Consider the following 23792-nt stretch of genomic DNA (forward strand, 5'->3'; position numbering starts at 1 on the left):
CATCACCACCACCACCACACATCACCACCACACACCACCACCACACATCACCACCACCACACATTACCACCACCACACATTACCACCACCACCACACATTACCACCACCAACACCACACATACACCATCACCCCACATACACCACCACATATACACCACCAACACACATACACCATCACCCCACATACACCATCACCCCACATACACCACCACACATACACCACCAACACCAACACCACACATACACCACCACACACACACCACCACCACCAACACCACACATACACCACCACCACCAACACCACACATACACCACCACCAACACCACCACACATACACCACCGCACGTGCACCACCTCCCCACATACACCACCACCACCACACATACACTACCACCCCACATACACCACCACACGCGCACCACCACCCCACATACACCACCACCACACATACACCACCACTACACATCACCACCACACATACACCACCACTTGCATTTTCTTGGACTGCAAGAAGGCGTTTGACACAGTTCCACACAAGAGATTGGTGCAAAAACTGGAGGACCAAGCAGGGATAAGAGGGAAGGCACTACAATGGATCAGGGAATACTTGTCAGGAAGACAGCAGCGAGTCATGGTACGTGGCGAGGTGTCAGAGTGGGCACCTGTGACCAGCGGGGTCCCGCAGGGGTCAGTCCTAGGACCAGTGCTGTTTCTGGTATTTGTGAACGACATGACGGAAGGAATAGACTCTGAGGTGTCCCTGTTTGCAGATGACGTGAAGTTGATGAGAAGAATACACTCGATCGAAGACCAGGCAGAACTACAAAGGGATCTGGACAGGCTGCAGACCTGGTCCAGCAATTGGCTCCTGGAGTTCAATCCCACCAAGTGCAAAGTCATGAAGATTGGGGAAGGGCAAAGAAGGCCGCAGACGGAGTACAGTCTAGGGGGTTAGAGACTACAAACCTCACTCAAGGAAAAAGATCTTGGGGTGAGTATAACACCAGGCACATCTCCTGAAGCGCACATCGACCAAATAACTGCTGCAGCATATGGGCGCCTAGCAAACCTCAGAACAGCATTCCGACATCTTAGTAAGGAATCATTCAGGACCCTGTACACCGTGTATGTTAGGCCCATATTGGAGTATGCGCCACCAGTTTGGAACCCACACCTAGCCAAGCACGTGAAGAAACTAGAGAAAGTGCAAAGGTTTGCAACAAGACTAGTCCCAGAGCTAAGAGGTATGTCCTACGAGGAGAGGTTAAGGGAAATCAACCTGACGACACTGGAGGACAGGAGAGATAGGGGGGACATGATAACGACATACAAAATACTGAGAGGAATTGACAAGGTGGACAAAGACAGGATGTTCCAGAGATTGGACACAGTAACAAGGGGACACAGTTGGAAGCTGAAGACACAGATGAATCACAGGGATGTTAGGAAGTATTTCTTCAGCCACAGAGTAGTCAGTAAGTGGAATAGTTTGGGAAGCGATGTAGTGGAGGCAGGATCCATACATAGCGTGGTATGATAAAGCTCACGGCTCAGGGAGAGTGACCTAGTAGCGATCAGTGAAGAGCGGGGCCAGGAGCTCGGACTCGACCCCCGCAACCTCAACTAGGTGAGTACTACACATACACCACCACCACACATACACCACCACCACACATACACCACCACCACACATACACCACCACCACACATACACCACCACCACACATACACCACCACCACACATACACCACCACCACACATCACCACCACACATACACCACCACCACACATACACCACCACCACACATACACCACCACCACACATACACCACCACCACACATACACCACCACCCCACATACACCACCACCATCACACATACACCACCACCACCACCACACATACACCACCACCACACATATACCACCACAAAACACATCACCACCACCACACATACACCACCACCACACATACACCACCACCACACATACACCACCACCCCACATACACCACCACCATCACACATACACCACCACCACCACCACACATACACCACCACCACCACACATACACCACCACCACACATATACCACCACCACAAAACACATCACCACCACACATACACCACACATACAGAGGGGAAGAGAACTGAGGAATGATGTGGCGGAGTGGAAGAGAACTGAGGAATGATGTAGCAGAGTGGAAGAGAACTGAGGAATGATGTAGCAGAGTGGAAGAGAACTGAGGAATGATGTAGCAGAGTGGAAGAGAACTGAGGAATGATGCAGCAGAGTGGAAGAGAACTGAGGAATGATGGGGCAGAGTGGAGGAGAACTGAGGAATGATGCAGCAGAGTGGAAGAGAACTGAGGAATGATGTAGCAGAGTGGAGGAGAACTGAGGAATGATGCAGCAGAGTGGAAGAGAACTGAGGAATGATGGGGCAGAGTGGAAGAGAACTGAAGAATGATGTTGCAGAGTGGAAGAGAACTGAGGAATGCTGTGGAAGAGAGCTGAGGAATGATGTAATAGAATGGAAGAGAACTGAAGAATGATGTAGCAGAGTAAGAGAACTGAGGAATGATGGGGCAGAGTGGAGGAGAACTGAGGAATGATGCAGCAGAGTGGAAGAGAACTGAGGAATGATGTAGCAGAGTGGAGGAGAACTGAGGAATGATGCAGCAGAGTGGAAGAGAACTGAGGAATGATGGGGCAGAGTGGAAGAGAACTGAAGAATGCTGTGGAAGAGAGCTGAGGAATGATGTAATAGAATGGAAGAGAACTGAAGAATGATGTAGCAGAGTAAGAGAACTGAGGAATGATGTGGAAGAGAACCGAAGAATGGTGTGGAAAAGAACCGAGGAATGTTATGGGAGAGAACTGAGGAATGTTGTGGGAGAGAACTGAGGAATGTTGTGGCAGTGAGAGAGAACTGAGGAATGTTGTGGCAGTGAGAGAGAACTGAGGAATGTTGTGGCAGTGAGAGAGAACTGAGGAATGTTGTGGCAGTGAGAGAGAACTGAGGAATGTTGTGGCAGTGAGAGAGAACTGAGGAATGTTGTGGGAGAGAACTGAGGAATGTTGTGGCAGTGAGAGAGAACTGAGGAATGTTCTGGCAGAGTGGGAAGAACTGAGGAATGATGTGGCAGAGTGGGAGAGAACTGAGGAATGATGTGGCAGTGGGAGAGAACTGAAGAATGGTGTGGCAGAGTGGGAGAGAACTGAGGAATGATGTGGCAGAGTGGGAGAGAACTGAGGAATGATGTGGCAGAGTGGGAGAGAACTGAGGAATGATGTGGCAGTGGGAGAGAACTGAGGAATGATGTGGCAGAGTGGGAGAGAACTGAGGAATGATGTGGCAGAGTGGGAGAGAACTGAGGAATGATGTGGCAGTGGGAGAGAACTGAGGAATGATGTGGCAGAGTGGGAGAGAACTGAGGAATGATGTGGCAGAGTGGGAGAGAACTGAGGAATGATGTGGCAGAGTGGGAGAGAACTGAGGAATGATGTGGCAGCGTGGGAGAGAACTGAGGAATGATGTGGCAGCGTGGGAGAGAACTGAGGATTGTTGTAGAAGGGGAAAGAAGAAAAAGCTATCAACACTGAATACATCAGCAGTGTGCTGCTGCCACTCTTCTATATAACAGCTCCACTGGGAATATAACCAGCAGGTCTCCCTCATGGTCCATCACACAGGATGGATTTCCGACACAGTGTTGAAGTGTGTTAGCCTGAGCTGGGAGACATCAGTAGTGTCCTGGAGGTTATTCCGGGGATCAACGCCCCCGCGGCCCGGTCCATGACCAGGCCTCCCGATGGATCAGGGCCTGAGCAACTAGGCTGTTACTGCTGGCCGAACGCAGTCCAATTTACGAGCCACAGCCCGGCTGATCTGGCACTGACTTTAGGTATCTGTCCAGCTCTCTCTTGAAGGCAGCCAGGGGGTTATCAGTAGTGTCAGCCTGAGCTGGGAGACATCAGTAGTGTCAACCTGACCTTGCAGACTTTAGTAGGGCGATGAGGACATCGTCAAGTGTTTGGCCAAGTGCTCAGCAGCTGCAGCGGGCTCAAAAGTTTCGGTCCAGCACAGCTTTAATATCGAGTGCGAGTTTGTTGCTTTATATTAGGTGCGGTGATAACACTTGATCAACTTGTATCACCATCACCACCTCCACCACTGATGTGTTTTGCAGTGTACATCTGCTTCTGATAAATACTCCAACACACTCATGTGTGCTCATAAGCATTGGGTATTGTTACCTACATTTGTATACAACGCGCGCGCGCAAACACGCGTACGCACACGTGGTCTATTATAACTCACCCCATGACTAAATATTTCAAACTTTGAAATACTTGTTGGGCTGCTGCCAACTCTGCACCTGCCTAGATAGGCTGCTCCCAGCCCAGTTTTCCTCCACTTCCTGGTATCCTCTCACCTCACTCGTCTTGGTCTCCTCAGTCTCTAACACTACATTCTCTGGTCTTACCGTGCGCCACTCGGCTCTCTCCTTTGAGTGTTCTTATTGCAGGTTTTCACTGAAGTCAAGAGGTAGTGTCTGTCTCACAACTGAAGGATGAAGGATCAAGCCTTCACCAGTCTTTGCATTGAATGACCCACACGGGTCATTAGTCTAGTTTCGCTACACACTCGCTGCCACTGGCCATCTAACTGTAAAGCTTATAAGTACCTATCTGTGAATCGAGTGTTGTGGGTCGCATCCAAGAAATTTTAGAAAATTCTAGTCCTGCAGTTTTGTGTCTTGTGTAAGACAATCCATTTCTCCAGTCCTCTGTAAGGAAACTTTAGTACCTGCTGGAATTATTAAAATGTGTTGTCAGGGTGCTGTATCGGTGTTCTTAATGATGTTAATTAAAAGTAAACCTTTCTTCCGAGAAAACTTTAAAAGTAAACCTTTCTTCCGAGAAAACTTGTACCCAGAGACTTGAGTCATCAGAATTGGGCAATGTGATATGTTCAGATCAGAAAGTCGTATGTATGGGCAATACGAAATGTCGACTAGGTTTGACACGGTAGCTTAAAGAATAAGCTTGAGATTCTGGCACCAGTTGAAGATAAATACAATTATCACAGGTGAATCTTCCACCTGAGCCTGTTCCACTTGCAACCTCTGAAAAACAGGAGGCACACTACCTTTACTATTACAGAGTTGAGTGTTGAGTTGGCCTGCGGGAATTGGGATACTTCGAACTGTGTAAGCACTTCAATAATACTGGAGTGCTTGACTACATCCTCGTTGTCCGCCTTAAATTTGCCAGCACCTGTTAGTAGCCTAGTGGCACCCAGTTGAAAGTTAAATGTATGATGTACAAATGATTAAAAAATTGAGTTGTTTGCTCTCAAGTAAGTTTGCTCTCAAGTAATTACAATTTCTCTCTTTCCTTGAGTTTAGTTTGGTTTATTTACAATGGTGTGGCTTCTCTGGGATAGTAACCACTTGATTCGTGATTAATTTTATTCTTTATTTATCTTCTTTTATATTGTATTTACAAAGAGTTTTTTTTTTTTTGGTTAGCATATGGTTATGACATTCCAGAAATGAATGCTTATGATGGTGCTTACTTGACACTGAAATATTTATGTATTGTACTTCAGTATAATTATGTCTGTAAGATAACTACTTACACACACACACACACACACACACACACACACACACACACACACACACACACACACACACACACACACACACACACACACACACACACGCACACACGCACACATACACACACACGCACACACGCACACATACACATACACATACACACACACACACACACACACACACACACACACACACACACACACACACACACACACACACACACACACACACACATACACACCTACACACCTACACACACACAACAGGCCTAGTGTCTAATCGACATGTGCCTAGGACAAAATGGTAACACACACACACACACACACACACACACACACACACACACACACACACACACACACACACACATACACACACACACACACACACACACACACACACACACACACACACACACACACACACACACACACACACACACACACACACACACACACACACACACACACACACACACACAACCTAACAACAGTATTCAATACATCTATCGAAACAGGGAGATTGCCTGAGGCTTGGAAGACAGCAAATGTAGTCCCAATCTTTAAAAAAGGAGACAGACATGAACCACTAAACTACAGACCAGTGTCACTGACATGTATAGTATGCAAAGTCATGGAGAAGATCATCAGGAGAAGAGTGGTGGAACACCTAGAAAGGAATGATCTCATCAACAGCAGCCAACATTGTTTCAGGGACGGGAAATCCTGTCACAAACCTACTGGTGACAGCAGTAAGGCAAGAGAGAGGGGGGGTAGGGTGGATTGCATTTTCTTGGACTGCAAGAAGGCGTTTGACACAGTTCCACACAAGAGATTAGTGCAAAAACTGGAGGACCAAGCAGGGATAAGAGGGAAGGCACTACAATGGATCAGGGAATACTTGTCAGGAAGACAGCAGCGAGTCATGGTACGTGGCGAGGTGTCAGAGTGGGCACCTGTGACCAGCGGGGTCCCACAGGGGTCAGTCCTAGGACCAGTGCTGTTTCTGGTATTTGTGAACGACTTGACGGAAGGATTAGACTCCGAAGTGTCCCTGTTTGCAGATGATGTGAAGTTGATGAGAAAAATTTAATCGGATGGGGAGCAGGCAGAACTACAAAGGGATCTGGACAGGCTGCAGGCCTGGTCCAGCAATTGGCTCCTGGAGTTCAACCCCACCAAGTGCAAAGTCATGAAGATTGGGGAAGGGCAAAGAAGACCGCAGACGGAGTACAGTCTAGGGGCTAGAGACTACAAACCTCACTCAAGGAAAAAGATCTTGGGGTGAGTATAACACCAGGCACATCTCCTGAAGCGCACATTAACCAAATAACTGCTGCAGCATATGGGCGCCTAGCAAACCTCAGAACAGCATTCCGACATCTTAATAAGGAATCGTTCAGGACCCTGTACACCGTGTACGTTAGGCCCATATTGGAGTATGCGGCACCAGTTTGGAACCCAGACCTAGCCAAGCACGTAAAGAAACTAGAGAAAGTGCAAAGGTTTGCAACAAGACTAGTTCCAGAGCTAAGAGGTATGTCCTACGAGGAGAGGTTAAGGGAAATCAACCTGACGACACTGGAGGACAGGAGAGATAGGGGGGACATGATAACACAAAATACTGAGAGGAATCGACAAGGTGAACAAAGACAGGATGTTCCAGAGATGGGACACAACAACGAGGGGACACAGTTGGAAGTTGAAGACACAGATGAATCACAGGGATTTTAGGAAGTATTTCTTCAGCCACAGAGTAGTCAGGAAGTGGAATAGTTTGGGAAGCGATGTAGTGGAGGCAGGATCCATACATTGCTTTAAGCAGAGGTATGATAAAGCTCACGGTTCAGGGGGAGTGACCTAGTAGCGACCAGTGAAGAGGCGGGACCAGGAGCTTGGACTCGACCCCCGCAACCTCAACTAGGTGAGTACACACACGCACGCACGCATCCTCGCTATAATAACTTAAGGGAGAGGCGAATGAAAGGCTTTAATTAATAATCGTAAATGTTCGTCTTTGCGACGCTTGAATCCAGTGTGATGGTAAATAACGCAAACTGCTGCTTCAGAACACTTCCAGTTTGCAATGAGGTTTCTTATCTTGACGTAGATACATACCTTGTCAAGCCTAGCGGCTCAGTATTCACATAACTAATCTTTTTTAGTCAAAATCACATTATAAACGTTTGTACATATTCAGCTACTGGTGTGAATAATTATTATTATTATTATTATTATTATTATTATTATTATTATTTGAGCAAATTACCTGCAGGAGGCTTACAGGGCATGACCTGAATTATTACCTGCGAGTAATTTGGGTGAGGTAAGTGGGACTTAGTCACAACAGGTCGCCTAACTGTAACTCCCTCGATACCCACTCCCTAGCACTCTCACAAAAAGCTAGACCTGACATTTAATTAATTACAGTATTAAACATTAATACCAATAAGGATAAATTATAAAATAATGTGGACTGTATATGATTAGGCTTGCTGGGTACACGAAAGAAATTGGCATTAACACTTACCATTTAATTACTGGAAGACAATGCTGATGAAACACACCCTAACATTACCCTACCAGTTAGGATTTACGATGGCAAAAACTACTGTACATTATGGGTAAGCATCACTAGGCTAAGGTGTGTTGCTGGGAAGGATTTATTGAAGTCCTCTATTTTTCTGTCCTGGTTGCCGAATTGTAAGGGCTTTCCACACTGTTTATCCCAATTCTTCAGCAGGAACGTGTGAGCAATTTCTAAATTACGGATTGAGGCCGATATACACCAATTGACCTTCCAGAACGGCTGATTGCATTGCACAATTCAGTCCAGTGTTCACACATTAAATTCAGTATGGCACCTCACCCCCCCCCCCAGGCGTCACTCCACAGCTGTTCTACCCTCCCCCCCACTCGAAATTTCTCGAAAGGTTCAAATCAGCATCATATTTTTTTTAAACAATTATTATATTCATTTATATGTTCTATATTTAGGAAATTATGTAAAAAATTTCCACAACTGGTATGTACATATGTAGTCACTGGTGTGTACATATGTAGTCACTGGTGTGTACATATGTAGTCACTGGTGTGTACATATGTAGTCACTGGTGTGTACATATGTAGTCACTGGTGTGTACATATGTAGTCACTGGTGTGTACATATGTCACTGGTGTGTACATATGCAGCTGCTGGTGTGTACATATGTAGTCACTGGTGTGTACATATGCAGTCACTGGTGTGTACATATGCAGCTACTGGTGTGTACATATGCAGTCACTGGTGTGTACATATGCAGCTACTGGTGTGTACATATGCAGCTACTGGTGTGTACATATGTAGCTACTGGTGTGTACATATGCAGCTACTGGTGTGTACATATGCAGCTACTGGTGTGTACATATGCAGCTACTGGTGTGTACATATGTAGCTACTGGTGTGTACATATGTAGCTACTGGTGTGTACATATGCAGCTACTGGTGTGTACATATGCAGCTACTGGTGTGTACATATCCAGCTACTGGTGTGTACATATGCAGCTACTGGTGTGTACATATGCAGTCACTGGTGTGTACATATGCAGCTACTGGTGTGTACATATGCAGCTACTGGTGTGTACATATGTAGCTACTGGTGTGTACATATGCAGTCACTGGTGTGTACATATGCAGCTACTGGTGTGTACATATGCAGCTACTGGTGTGTACATATGCAGCTACTGGTGTGTACATATGTAGCTACTGGTGTGTACATATGCAGTCACTGGTGTGTACATATGCAGCTACTGGTGTGTACATATGCAGTCACTGGTGTGTACATATGCAGCTACTGGTGTGTACATATGCAGTCACTGGTGTGTACATATGCAGCTACTGGTGTGTACATATGCAGCTACTGGTGTGTACATATGTAGCTACTGGTGTGTACATATGCAGCTACTGGTGTGTACATATGCAGCTACTGGTGTGTACATATGTAGCTACTGGTGTGTACATATGCAGCTACTGGTGTGTACATATGCAGTCACTGGTGTGTACATATGCAGCTACTGGTGTGTACATATGCAGCTACTGGTGTGTACATATGCAGCTACTGGTGTGTACATATGCAGCTACTGGTGTGTACATATGCAGCTACTGGTGTGTACATATGCAGTCACTGGTGTGTACATATGCAGCTACTGGTGTGTACATAAGCAGTCACTGGTGTGTACATATGCAGCTACTGGTGTGTACATATGCAGCTACTGGTGTGTACATATGTAGCTACTGGTGTGTACATATGTAGCTACTGGTGTGTACATATGTAGCTACTGGTGTGCACATATGCAGCTACTGGTGTGTACATATGTAGCTACTGGTGTGTACATATGCAGCTACTGGTGTGTACATATGCAGCTACTGGTGTGTACATATGCAGCTACTGGTGTGTACATATGTAGTCACTGGTGTGTACATATGCAGCTACTGGTGTGTACATATGTAGTCACTGGTGTGTACATATGCAGCTACTGGTGTGTACATATGCAGCTACTGGTGTGTACATATGCAGTTACTGGTGTGTACATATGCAGCTACTGGTGTGTACATATGTAGTCACTGGTGTGTACATATGCAGCTACTGGTGTGTACATATGTAGCTACTGGTGTGTACATATGTAGCTACTGGTGTGTACATATGCAGTCACTGGTGTGTACATATGCAGCTACTGGTGTGTACATATGTAGCTACTGGTGTGTACATATGTAGCTACTGGTTTGTGCATATGTAGCTACTGGTGTGTACATATACAGCTACTGGTGTGTACATATACAGCTACTGGTGTGTACATATGCAGCTACTGGTGTGTACATATGTAGCTACTGGTGTGTACATATGCAGCTACTGGTGTGTACATATGTAGCTACTGGTGTGTACATATGTAGCTACTGGTGTGTACATATGCAGCTACTGGTGTGTACATATGCAGCTACTGGTGTGTATATATGCAGCTACTGGTGTGTACATATGCAGCTACTGGTGTGTACATATGCAGCTACTGGTGTGTACATATTTAGCTACTGGTGTGTACATATTTAGCTACTGGTGTGTACATATGCAGCTACTGGTGTGTACATATGCAGCTACTGGTGTGCACATATGCAGCTACTGGTGTGTACATATGCAGCTACTGGTGTGTACATATGCAGCTACTGGTGTGTACATATGCAGCTACTGGTGTGTACATATGCAGCTACTGGTGTGTACATATGCAGTCACTGGTGTGTACATATGCAGCTACTGGTGTGCACATATGCAGCTACTGGTGTGTACATATATAGCTACTGGTGTGTACATATGCAGATACTGGTGTGTACATATGCAGCTACTGGTGTGTACATATGGAGCTACTGGTGTGTACATATGCAGCTACTGGTGTGTACATATGCAGCTACTGGTGTGTACATATGCAGCTACTGGTGTGCACATATGCAGCTACTGGTGTGTACATATGCAGTTACTGGTGTGTATATATGCAGCTACTGGTGTGTACATATGCAGCTACTGGTGTGTACATATGCAGCTACTGGTGTGTACATATGCAGCTACTGGTGTGTATATATGCAGCTACTGGTGTGTACATATGCAGCTACTGGTGTGTACATATGCAGCTACTGGTGTGTACATATGCAGTCACTGGTGTGTACATATGTAGTCACTGGTGTGTACATACGTAGCTACTGGTGTGTACATATGCAGCTACTGGTGTGTACATATGCAGCTACTGGTGTGTACATATGCAGCTACTGGTGTGTACATATGCAGCTACTTTTGTGTACATATGCAGCTACTGGTGTGTACATATGCAGTCACTGGTGTGCACATATGCAGCTACTGGTGTGTACATATGCAGCTACTGGTGTGTACATATGCAGCTACTGGTGTGTACATATGCAGCTACTGGTGTGTACATATGCAGATACTGGTGTGTACATATGCAGCTACTGGTGTGTACATATTTAGCTACTGGTGTGTACATATGCAGCTACTGGTGTGTACATATGCAGCTACTGGTGTGCACATATGCAGCTATGGTGTGTACATATGCAGCTACTGGTGTGTACATATGCAGCTACTGGTGTGTACATATGCAGCTACTGGTGTGTACATATGCAGCTACTGGTGTGTACATATGCAGTCACTGGTGTGTACATATGCAGCTACTGGTGTGCACATATGCAGCTACTGGTGTGTACATATATAGCTACTGGTGTGTACATATGCAGCTACTGGTGTGTACATATGCAGCTACTGGTGTGTACATATGCAGCTACTTGTGTGTACATATGCAGTCACTGGTGTGCACATATGCAGCTACTGGTGTGTACATATGCAGCTACTGGTGTGTACATATGCAGCTACTGGTGTGTACATATGCAGCTACTGGTGTGTACATATGCAGCTACTGGTGTGTACATATGCAGCTACTGGTGTGTACATATGCAGCTACTGGTGTGTACATATGCAGCTACTGGTGTGTACATATGCAGCTACTGGTGTGTACATATGCAGCTACTGGTGTGTACATATGCAGCTACTGGTGTGTACATATGCAGTCACTGGTGTGCACATATGCAGCTACTGGTGTGTACATATGCAGCTACTGGTGTGTACATATGCAGCTACTGGTGTGTACATATGCAGCTATTGGTGTGTACATATGCAGCTACTGGTGTGTACATATGCAGCTACTGGTGTGTACATATGCAGTCACTGGTGTGTACATATGCAGCTACTGGTGTGTACATATGCAGCTACTGGTGTGTACATATGCAGCTACTGGTGTGTACATATGTAGCTACTGGTGTGTACATATGCAGCTACTGGTGTGTACATATGCAGCTACTGGTGTGTACATATGCAGCTACTGGTGTGTACATATGCAGCTACTGGTGTGCACATATGCAGCTACTGGTGTGTACATATGCAGCTACTGGTGTGTACATATGCAGCTACTGGTGTGTACATATGCAGTCACTGGTGTGTACATATGCAGCTACTGGTGTGCACATATGCAGCTACTGGTGTGTACATATGCAGCTACTGGTGTGTACATATGCAGCTACTGGTGTGTACATATGCAGCTACTGGTGTGTACATATGCAGCTACTGGTGTGTACATATGCAGCTACTGGTGTGTACATATGCAGCTACTGGTGTGTACATATGCAGCTACTGGTGTGTACATATGCAGCTACTGGTGTGTACATATGTAGCTACTGGTGTGTACATATGCAGCTACTGGTGTGTACATATGCAGCTACTGGTGTGTACATATTTAGCTACTGGTGTGTACATATGCAGCTACTGGTGTGTACATATGCAGCTACTGGTGTGTACATATGCAGCTACTGGTGTGCACATATGCAGCTACTGGTGTGTACATATGCAGCTACTGGTGTGTACATATGCAGCTACTGGTGTGTACATATGCAGCTACTGGTGTGTACATATGCAGCTACTGGTGTGTACATATGCAGCTACTGGTGTGTACATATGCAGATACTGGTGTGTACATATGCAGCTACTGGTGTGTACATATGCAGCTACTGGTGTGTACATATGCAGCTACTGGTGTGTACATATGCAGCTACTGGTGTGTACATATGCAGCTACTGGTGTGTACATATGCAGCTACTGGTGTGTACATATGCAGCTACTGGTGTGCACATATGCAGCTACTGGTGTGTACATATGCAGTCACTGGTGTGTACATATGCAGCTACTGGTGTGTACATATGCAGCTACTGGTGTGTACATATGCAGCTACTGGTGTGTACATATGCAGCTACTGGTGTGTACATATGCAGCTACTGGTGTGTACATATGCAGCTACTGGTGTGTACATATGCAGCTACTGGTGTGTACATATGCAGCTACTGGTTTGTACATATGCAGCTACTGGTGTGTACATATGCAGCTACTGGTGTGTACATATGTAGCTACTGGTGTGTACATATGCAGCTACTGGTGTGTACATATGCAGCTACTGGTGTGAGAGTTATGGTGGTGGTGAGCGTGAGACTGGTTCTTCATAAGAACACAAAGAAGGAACACTGCAGCAGGCCTGTTGGCCCATCGAGGCAGGTCCAAGTCTCCTACTGTCTTAAGCCAATGACCCAACCTAGTCAGCTCAGGTCACATTCACTTAAGGAAGGAGCATGGCATCAGACTTAGTAGCACAAGCTAGTCAGGTCCAACTCACACCCACCCACACCCACTTATGTATTTATCTAACCTATTTTTAAACCTACACAACATTTTAGCTTCTATGACGGTACTCGGGAGTTTGTTTCACTCATCTACAACTCTATTACCAAACCAGTGCTTTCTTATATCCTGAATCTGAATTTTTCCAACTTAAAACCATTGTTGCGAGTCCTGTCTAGGCTAGATATTTTTTAGCGTGCTATTTACACCCCGTTTATTTATTCCTGTTTTCCATGTATACAACTCAATCATATCCCTCCTAATTCTATCCTCATAGGAATGATTTCTGATACATGGGATCAACTTTGTCATCCTCCTTTGTACGTTTTCCAAAGCATATATATCCATTCTGTAATACGGTGACCAAAACTGTGCAGCATAATCTACATGAGGCCTAACCAAGGATATATAGAGTTGAAGAACAACCTGAGGACTCCTATTATTTATCCTTCTTGATATGAAGCCAAGGATTCTGTTAGCTTTATTGCAAACATTTATGCACTGTTGTCTTGATTTTAGATTACTGCTAACCAGAACTCCCAAATCCTTTTCGCAATCAGTAATATTAAGATCTACATTATTTAGTTTACATGTGGGTTGGTTATTTTCCTGTCCAATGTTTAGAACTTTGCATTTGTCTATATTAAACTGCATCTGCCACTTCTTCGACCACTGCATCAAGTCTATTCCGACCACTCATCAATACTGTTGTTTACACTTTAGTTGATGCTGTTTCCCACGTATGGTCAAACCTTGGTGTTGTTTCCTGCTGCATCCTGGTTGTGCCCTGTGTTCTATATGCGTCTTCTATCCTAGCTGATTACTGTATCGTAGATTCAAATTCAAATTCAAATTCAAACTTTATTCTCTATAAGTATTACAATGCTGAGTTTACAGAATTTGGTTATTGTGTGGTTTACATGTAGTAAAATAATAATTACAGAGTGTACCACTAGAACGCCTAGCATGGCTAGGCATTTCGGGCAGACTTATATTAAATCTTAGGTTTAAAATGTTACAGAATTATGAGATAAGTTGGTATTATGGCTAAGTGACTAAATACTAGTTGTGAGTTTAGCAATGTGAATGCTTTTGGTTTGGCACTATACATAGTTTCAGTATTGGAGTATCACAGGCCAACTTTTGACTAGTTAAGATTCATTATTTTGAGATTGAGATTGATATTTCTGTTTATGGTCAAATGGGTGAGCGAGTGTAAGTGTGAACCACCAGGTGGTATTCGTATTATTAGTTGACAGGGTGTATCAGGGAGATAAGATGTTTTCTGATGGTAGTTTTGAAGGTGATGAATGTGTCTGCAGTTTTGGAATTTTCAGGTAGGGTGTTCCAGATTTTAGGGCCTTTGACATACATTGAATTTTTGTAAAGGTTTAGTCGGACACGGGGAATGTCATAGAGATGTTTGTGTCTGGTGTTGTGCCTGTGGGTTCTTTCTGTCACAACTATCACGAGAGCGTTTTAGGTCAAGGTTAATATTGGAATTTAAGGTCCTGTAGATGTAGATTGCACAGTAGTAAGTGTGGATGTACTGAACAGGGAGTAAGCTTAGATCTATGAAGAGTGGGGGGGTGTGTTGCCAGGGATGGGATTTAGTGATTATTCTTACTGCGGCTTTTTGTTGGGTTATTATTGGCTTTAGGTGTGTTGCTGCAGTTGAACCCCAAGCACAGATAGCATAGGTGAGGTATGGATATATGAGTGAATGGTATAGTGTGAGAAGGGCAGTTTGCGGCACGTAGTATCGCATCTTGGAGAGGATCCCAACCGTTTTGGATACTTTTTTGGTTATGTGTTGGATATGGGTGCTGAAGTTCAGGTTGTTGTCGAGGTATAGGCCTAGGAATTTGCCCTCATTGTGCCTGGTAATTAGAGTGTTGTCGATCTTAATGTTAATTTGCGCATCTCCTGCTCTGCTACCAAACATAATGTAGTAGGTTTTGCCAACGTTAAGCGTAAGTTTATTGGCTGTCATCCAAGTCGATATTTTGATCAGCTCCTCATTAACAATGGTGTTGAGGGTTGCAAGATTAGAGTGAGAGATGACATATGTCGTGTCGTCAGCAAAGAGAATGGGGTTCAGGTGTCGAGATACGTTTGGAAGATCATTGATGTATATGAGGAAGAGCAGGGGACCAAGGACACTTCCCTGCGGAACTCCAGTATCAAGTGGCTGTGTTGTTGATGCTGTCTTTAATGGTGACATACTGATACCTATTAGTAAGGTAAGATTTGAAATATGCAAGCGCATGGCCTCTTATACCATAATGGTCAAGTTTGTGGAGTAGGATGCCGTGGTCTACTGTGTCAAAAGCTTTTCTTAGGTCAGTGAAAATTCCTAGTGGATATTCCTTATTTTCCAATGCTGTGTAAAGCAGATGTGTCCTTACTGCTTCCTGGCATGGACTGTTGTCCTGGACACACACACACAACACGTTTGTGTGCATGTATATATATATATATATATACATGTTTGTGTGTGTGTATATATACATATATATATACACACAAACATGTATATGTGCATGTATATATACATGTATATATATACCTGCTTTCCCTATTCACCTAGGAGCATATAGGTACTAGGGGACAAATGAAAGTGGAAAGATACACAATTTGCCTATATATATATATATATATATATATATATATATATATATATATATATATATATATATATATATATATATATATATATAGTGTGTATATTTATATAAGCTCCTTTCTAGACCTAGCCCTACGTGTGATATACTACGTATCAACGACAGCAGAACAACACTGAGATAAATTCACATTTTCCAGAGACGAAATTTATTGAAGTGTTTCGCCTATTGAACAAGCTTCTTCAGTCTTCTTTAAGTAAAGTAAAAGGACACAAGTGCAACTAAAGTGACATTTATTGTGGCAACGTTTCGCTCTCCAGGAGCTTTATCATGGCTTGTTAAAGCTCCTGGAGAGCGAAACGTTGCCACAATAAATGTCACTTTAGTTGCACTTGTGTCCTTTTACTTTACATATTGTCGGTAATTCTACCAACTTTATTACAGTCTTCTTTAAGTTAAGAAGCCACTTCTACAGGCGAAACGTGTCAGCAAATTGTAAAAAGTGTCGGCAAATTGTGTATCTTTCCACTTTCATTTGTCCCCTAGTACCTACATACTCCTAGGTGAGTAGGGACAGCAGGTGTAATGAGATTTGTTTTAATCACTAAGATACTGGTCACCTAGGCTTAAGGTGTATAGTAATGCATCCTCAACTAGACACTACACTACACTCTACAGCCTAGTGGTCACAGGGCTAGCTGCTGGGTTAAGTGGATTTTGCATAAGAATACGCGTACTGCAGCAGGCCTATTGGCCCATGCTAGGCAGCTCCTTTGTCGAACCAATTTTTAAAGCTACCCAAGTTGTTAGCTTTGATCATTCTACTGAGCGTTTGATACCCGAAGGATACATCGTTTGAGCTAGAGACGGTAGAATTATCATGACATTGCCTACTTGCTAGGGTCTTTATAAACATGGTGACGGTTCCTGGGATATTTGCACGCGCCACTTTGGTGTCAGACGAGATTTAGTTGACGTTCTGGTCAGCTAGTAGTATGTTGGTGTTCGTTGCTGGCAGTCCAGTGTAAGAACAAGAGCGCTACTGATGAGATGTGTAGTGTGTGCAGTAAACCTCATGCAGAAAGAACTGGTCCCTGCATAACATGAACACTATCACTTGCTGTTTTTTGCACTGTACATACCGCAGATATATATACTAAATAATATATATTTCACCAAGATGCCATATAATAATCTTATCACAAACATAGCAGATAAAAGAACAGTTACAGTGTAAACATTTATCTGCTATGTTTGCTATATTTTTATCGCCAACATAGCAGATAAAAGAAGTAACAGTGTAAACATTGTACTACTCAGTTGTATGATAGGTTAGGTAAGGTTTGTCTGGAAACAGGACAAGTTTCCTGACGCGGGTCTTAGATGATGACCCGCCTTTGGAGCTTTGGTCATCTGACCGAGACCTTCCGCTGGCTTACCGGTCCACCCCTTTAAAAATTATATAATTATTAATTCAGTTGTATGATCTCTGCTCAAGATAGCGGTATGTGATATGTACAGACCGACTTTTGCTTGTGGGGGTCGATTCTCAGCACCTGGCCTTATCTCCAAGACTACTTTGACTGCCATTACCGGTTTCCAGTCTTTTGGGACCTCGGTCATACCTACTCTCAAATCTGCGTATTGATTTAGTATGCAACTCTGTTATCCAGCTCATTGCTTTATTCACACTGAGTCTAAAGAAGTACATACTGACGTCCTCGCTTGTCTCTCCAGCTTTCCACCTGTGTGCCCTTGTCCCTCGTCATCTTGAGAGATGCTAGTATCAATGCTCACAGGTCGGGGAGGGGGGAGGTATAGTCTTTAACATACATATTGAACATTAAAATGGTATAAAATACCGACAGATTGTTAGGTAAGACACATATGCTATATGCATATGCATATGTGTCTTACCTAACAACATACATATTACATATCCGAGTCAAACTTAAATATTTCTTTTAAATTAACCTGTTAACTAGCTCAAAAACATGGGTGAAAAAAGACTTAAGTATCTTAACGTGAAAAGCAAATGGAAGTAAACTTTGACTTAACAAAAAGTATCAACATCCTAGATCAAGTAGGCGGTTATGGTTGTGAGCCTGAGTGTCGTTAGCAGAGCAGACTGGTTAAATACCCAGTTAGCAAGGAAGTCTGGCCACAGGCCGGACTTTAAGGGTAGAACTAGCGAAACCGGCCACAGGTATCTCCATTCAGGGTCACCTGTACGTGGGGGTGATTTTGAGACTTGGGGGTAAAGGCTTCGTCTCGGGGAGGGGTGCCACTCTCCCCGAGGGAGATTGGCACCCAAGATTAAGAACCCAGCATTTTTGTCGGCATAAATAATGGGGATATTTCCCCTTTTGTCTAAATTTATTGACAAAGTCGAAGACAGCACGAATTTTGGGTATGGAGTGCGGATTGTGAAAAATATTTTGAATAATTTTACTTGTTTTGTGGTGATTTATTTAATATGGAAGTGCATTAGTGACGATAGTAGCAAGTTGATGATAAGTGTATACACAGTTGATGTTAGAGACTATACTTGCAGCCTTGAATAACGAAACTATTTTAATGCTTTAAAAAATGAAACCCAATAGTCTAAACTATGAATATTAGTATTTCTAGTGTACCAGAATATTATTGTAGGCCCTGTCTGGGACGGGGTGTCAGGGGCGATGACTCCTCAGCTCCACCAAAATCAACTAGAGGTAATATTGTGTTGAGTGGTGGTAGTGTTGGGGGGGGGGACGGTCATGTAGCGTGTTGAAGCACCGTGTCTAAGATTAACACTTTAAGATGATTCACCTCTTGTTTCTGTTGTCACATTCATGTCAAGGTAACATTCACTTTCCAAGTTTCGTGTTTTTTTTATGCTCTAGTGAATGCTCGGGCGGTGATGTAACCTTCACTGTTATTGAAAACCTTCGTAATTGTACCCAGGTTGGCTACAGTAATGATGTTACACATTACTACTACAGTAGTGATGTTACGCAAGACTACAGTAATGATGATACACAGTACTAACTACAGTAATGATGGTACAAAAGGCTCAGTGCACCGTCATTACTGTGTTGTATAACTGACCCTGGTGGGTTTAGCGCTTAGTTTGATTATAATGTATAAGTAACAGTGTTACCTGGTGTCAGCACTACTGTTACCTGGTGTCAGCACTAGTGTCACCTGGTGTCAGCACTATTGTTACCTGGTGTCAGCACTATTGTTACCTGGTGTCAGCACTAGTGTCACCTGGTGTCAGCACTACTGTTACCTGGTATCAGCACTAGTGTCACCTGGTGTCCACTACTGTTACCTGGTGTCAGCACTAGTGTTACTTGGTATCAGCATTAGTGTTACTTGGTGTCAGCACTAGTGTCACCTGGTGTCAGCACTAATGTCACCTGGTGTCAGCACTACTGTTCCCTGGTATCAGCACTAGTGTCATCTGGTGTCAGCACTACTGTTACCTGGTGTCAGCACTAGTGTCACCTGGTGTCAGCACTAGTGTTACTTGGTGTCAGCACTACTGTTACCTTGTGTCAGCACTAGTGTTACTTGGTATCAGCACTAGTATTACTTGGTGTCAGCACTAGTGTCACCTGGTGTCAGCACTAATATCACCTGGTGTCAGCACTAATGTCACCTGGTATCAGCACTACTGTTACCTGGTATCAGCACTAGTGTCACCTAGTGTCAGCACTACTGTTACCTGGTGTCATCACTAGTGTCACCTGGTGTCAGCACTACTGTTACCTGGTATCAGCACTAGTGTCACCTGGTGTCAGCACTACTGTTACCTGGTGTCAGCACTAGTGTCACCTGGTGTCAGCACTACTGTTACCTGGTGTCAGCACTAGTGTCACCTGGTGTCAGCACTACTGTTACCTGGTGTCAGCACTAGTGTTACTTGGTGTCAGCACTAGTGTTACTTGGTATCAGCACTAGTGTTACTTGGTGTCAGCACTAGTGTTACTTGGTATCAGCACTACTGTTACCTGGTGTCAGCACTAGTGTTACTTGGTGTCAGCACTAGTGTTGGTATCAACACTACTGTTACCTGGTGTCAGCAGTAGTGTTACTTGGTGTCAGCACTGGTGTTAATTGGTGCCAGCACTAGTGTTACTTGGTATCAGCACTACTGTTACCTGGTGTCAGCACTAGTGTTACTTGGTGTCAGTACTAGTGTTACTTGGTATCAGCACTAGTGTTACTTGGTATCAGCACTAGTGTTACCTGGTGTCAGCACTACTGTTACCTGGTGTCAGCACTACTGTTACCTGGTGTCAGCACTAGTGTCACCTGGTGTCAGCACTACTGTTACCTGGTGTCAGCACTAGTATCACCTGGTGTCTTTCAGTATTATGTGACAACAACACTTCACTCGTGTAATACAAGCTCTGATCTTCAAAATAAAGACAGGATTCTTTATCAAGATAGTTCCATGTTTTTCAAGTCCTAAAGTTATGTGAAACGTGAGAATATGTAGGCAGAGTGAGGATCGTAGAGTGAGGATCGTAGGATATGCGATTAAACTGAACGTGCGAATAGCTAGAGAGGTTAATTACACAAAGAAGACACTCGTAATGATCGTGTCGTAGAGGTGTTTCCGTCACCTGAACGTTCCTCTTTGTATGACGCTGTCCTTGTGGTGATGTGAGTTGGCAGGTAAATGGTGTTTAAAAACCGATACGTATATTTGTAAGACAGAAGGGATACAGTGTTATACCATTAAGAGGACGTTTCGCTCGCCAAGGGCTTTATCAGTTCAGTAGAGAGAGATAAAGTAGACAGTATATTGGGAGGTGGATCCAAGGTCAAGTGCTGCATGTGAAGGGAAGAAAAGCTTCCGAAACCGGTTACAGATTTACCACTCTGCGCCACCTACTGTTGGAACACAGTATAGAGAAAATACAGTTGAGGAAAAACCTCTGATAACATTGACAAAGGTGATTACATTGTGAATGTGTTCAGCTGTGGTCCTGGCCATGCCACCACTGAGACTACTTCCTGATATCTTGGCTGTGTAGTGTCACAAGTTATGAAGGCATTATTAAAATTGACAATATGGCAAATTCATTTATTTTATTGTAACCTTACCATGGTACCACACACTCCAGCTTTAGTTTCAGCTCGACTTAGAGAAGGCACTGGAAATAAAATATTAGCCACCTTGCTATTGGGAAGGATGACAAACCTTACCAAACGTTTTGAGTTTTGAGACTGACCGCGGGTTCAAATTCCGCCCGTGGTATGGTTTGTTTGCAATTGTGTCATTACGATTTCGTGAGTTATGTTGACGGCTTTGAGAGGACTTGAGCTAGAGTTCGTCACGACCATGTTAGCGGGAGATTCGTCTGTAAAAACTTGCATTTGTGGACACAGTGGTGCCTATGCTAACCTTCCTATGGTGTAGAAATATACCTAGTTGGACGAATCTTATTGGAGCTAGCTGGTCCAGTGGCTAACGCGAGGGTCTGGAGTTTTGAGACACTCTAACCGCGAGTTCAAATCCCACCCGTGGTATGGTTTGCCAAAGGTATGTCAAGCTTGGTTGTGTTAATGACTGCAAAGCACAACATCAGGAGGGATAGTTAAGTGTTGTTTAAAGAAGACCTGTTGAATGTAGTCGTATTCCTCCTCGAGGCTACATAACCTCTGAGCCTCGGATAGTCTAATGACTACTGCCTGTTTCATCTTATCATAGTTTGAGTGGAAATGCATTAAATCGTTCTTAGTTGGTGTGATAAACTGAAAGAGCTTATTACCAAGTCTGCATGAGTACATTGAGGAAGGGAAATTTTTCTTTACAGTCCTCATCAACTGCGAATTCAGTGTAACTCTCAACAGTATTGAGTCTGCTGTAGGTGGGTGATGCTGAACCTTCAAGGCACCATGAGGAAAGTATTCTACACATACCCCAGCATCATTACACTGTTGGGATTCTGGACTGAAAGGGTGATTTTTTTTGTCTTCATATACTACATGTACAAGTTAGCTAGTTTTATCTTAAATATCTAGGTTGTGGATTATTACACTTGCAGGCTTGGTATTATGACCTATTCTCATTACTGTTGTAAATAACAATAATGTATTGTTGCAGATGTTGCTGGATCATCGTAGCCGCGTTGAGATGACTCGCATGGTGTGCGCGCGAACGAATGGAGCTACCCCACTCGTCATGGCCTCCAAGAATGGGCATCTTTCCTGCGTTGAGTACCTCGTGGAACGGTGCAGTGCTGACCTCGAACAGGTTGGATCAGGTGAGTAACCACCAAACACCAGGCCTTTGTTTTTAACACTTTGTCAATTGGTTCAGGCATCATCGTCCCTCACAACTCATTCTCGCATCAGGTCTCTTAGTCCATTTTACTCTCCCAATCCTCGAAATTAAGAGGGCTGACAGATTCACTATTTAAAAAAATCTATCATCTGAAATGGTAGGGAATCTATTTTGTGGAGGTAATGACACCAAAAAATACGAAATTTTATAGAAAACATGAAATTACTCAAGCTCTAATTTGGCGGTCTAGGTACAATTACTCATCGGTGATTTCATCCACTTTCAGTCTTATTTTAAATTAGCTCTATTCAGTTCGACCAGATTCTTAGCTATTTTTCTAGTATGTCTGTTTTATCGATTGAGCACATGAAACGACCCATTCAGCTATGAGAATTGCCTTATAAAGTACACAGAAGTCAGTACTTTGGCCAGTTTCAAAAAAAATCCGTAAGTTCGGATTTAAAAACAGAATACAAAATAAACATGTATTCATTCCAGCAGCTAAAGCAACCAAGCCACTCTTCATTAATCATGTCCCCATGCCTTTCCAATATTACACTTGCCTTTTATTTTGACTTCTTCATCATAAACAATCTTAAGTTTAAACCCAGTTTCTTTATTAATAAAATATAACCAGGAATGATTGGTCTTGGTTTAGGGCATCCTAATAATTAAGGCAGATCTAGTAAAAACCCATAAAACATGCTTGGGGGCCTTAAATTTTCCCCAGGAAAATTATTCAAGTTAAAAAAAAATTCAAAATTTTTATTTCTTTGCTTAGTATACAATGTGTAGTTTACATGTAATAAGATATTGCTAAACACAAAGAAAGCCACTAGTGCATGAGCATTTTGGGCAAATTAATAGTAATGCTTACAGACTACTAAAAACTAGACACAGGTTATGGAGTGGTAAATTTTAAATGTGTATTATTGTAAAAAGAAAGGTAGAATTTTTTTTTAATGAAGTTTATAGTTATAGGTACAGTGGAACCTCAGTTT

The 23792-nt window shown here is 43.6% G+C and overlaps 1 protein-coding gene across 3 annotated transcripts in view; it reads left to right on the forward strand.

The window, feature by feature from the left end:
• LOC128686098 (protein fem-1 homolog C) overlaps nt 1-23792 on the forward strand; it is a 265106-nt gene that overhangs the window by 194699 nt on the left and 46615 nt on the right. For all 3 annotated transcript variants that reach the window (XM_070083296.1, XM_053772767.2, XM_070083297.1), the window contains exon 2: nt 22612-22771. In XM_070083296.1, coding sequence (XP_069939397.1) covers nt 22612-22771 — 160 coding nt within the window. The remainder of the gene's footprint in view (nt 1-22611; nt 22772-23792) is intronic.

The sequence above is a fragment of the Cherax quadricarinatus genome, chromosome 9 (assembly GCF_038502225.1).
Source record: "Cherax quadricarinatus isolate ZL_2023a chromosome 9, ASM3850222v1, whole genome shotgun sequence".
In the NCBI taxonomy this organism is placed as follows: domain Eukaryota; kingdom Metazoa; phylum Arthropoda; class Malacostraca; order Decapoda; family Parastacidae; genus Cherax; species Cherax quadricarinatus.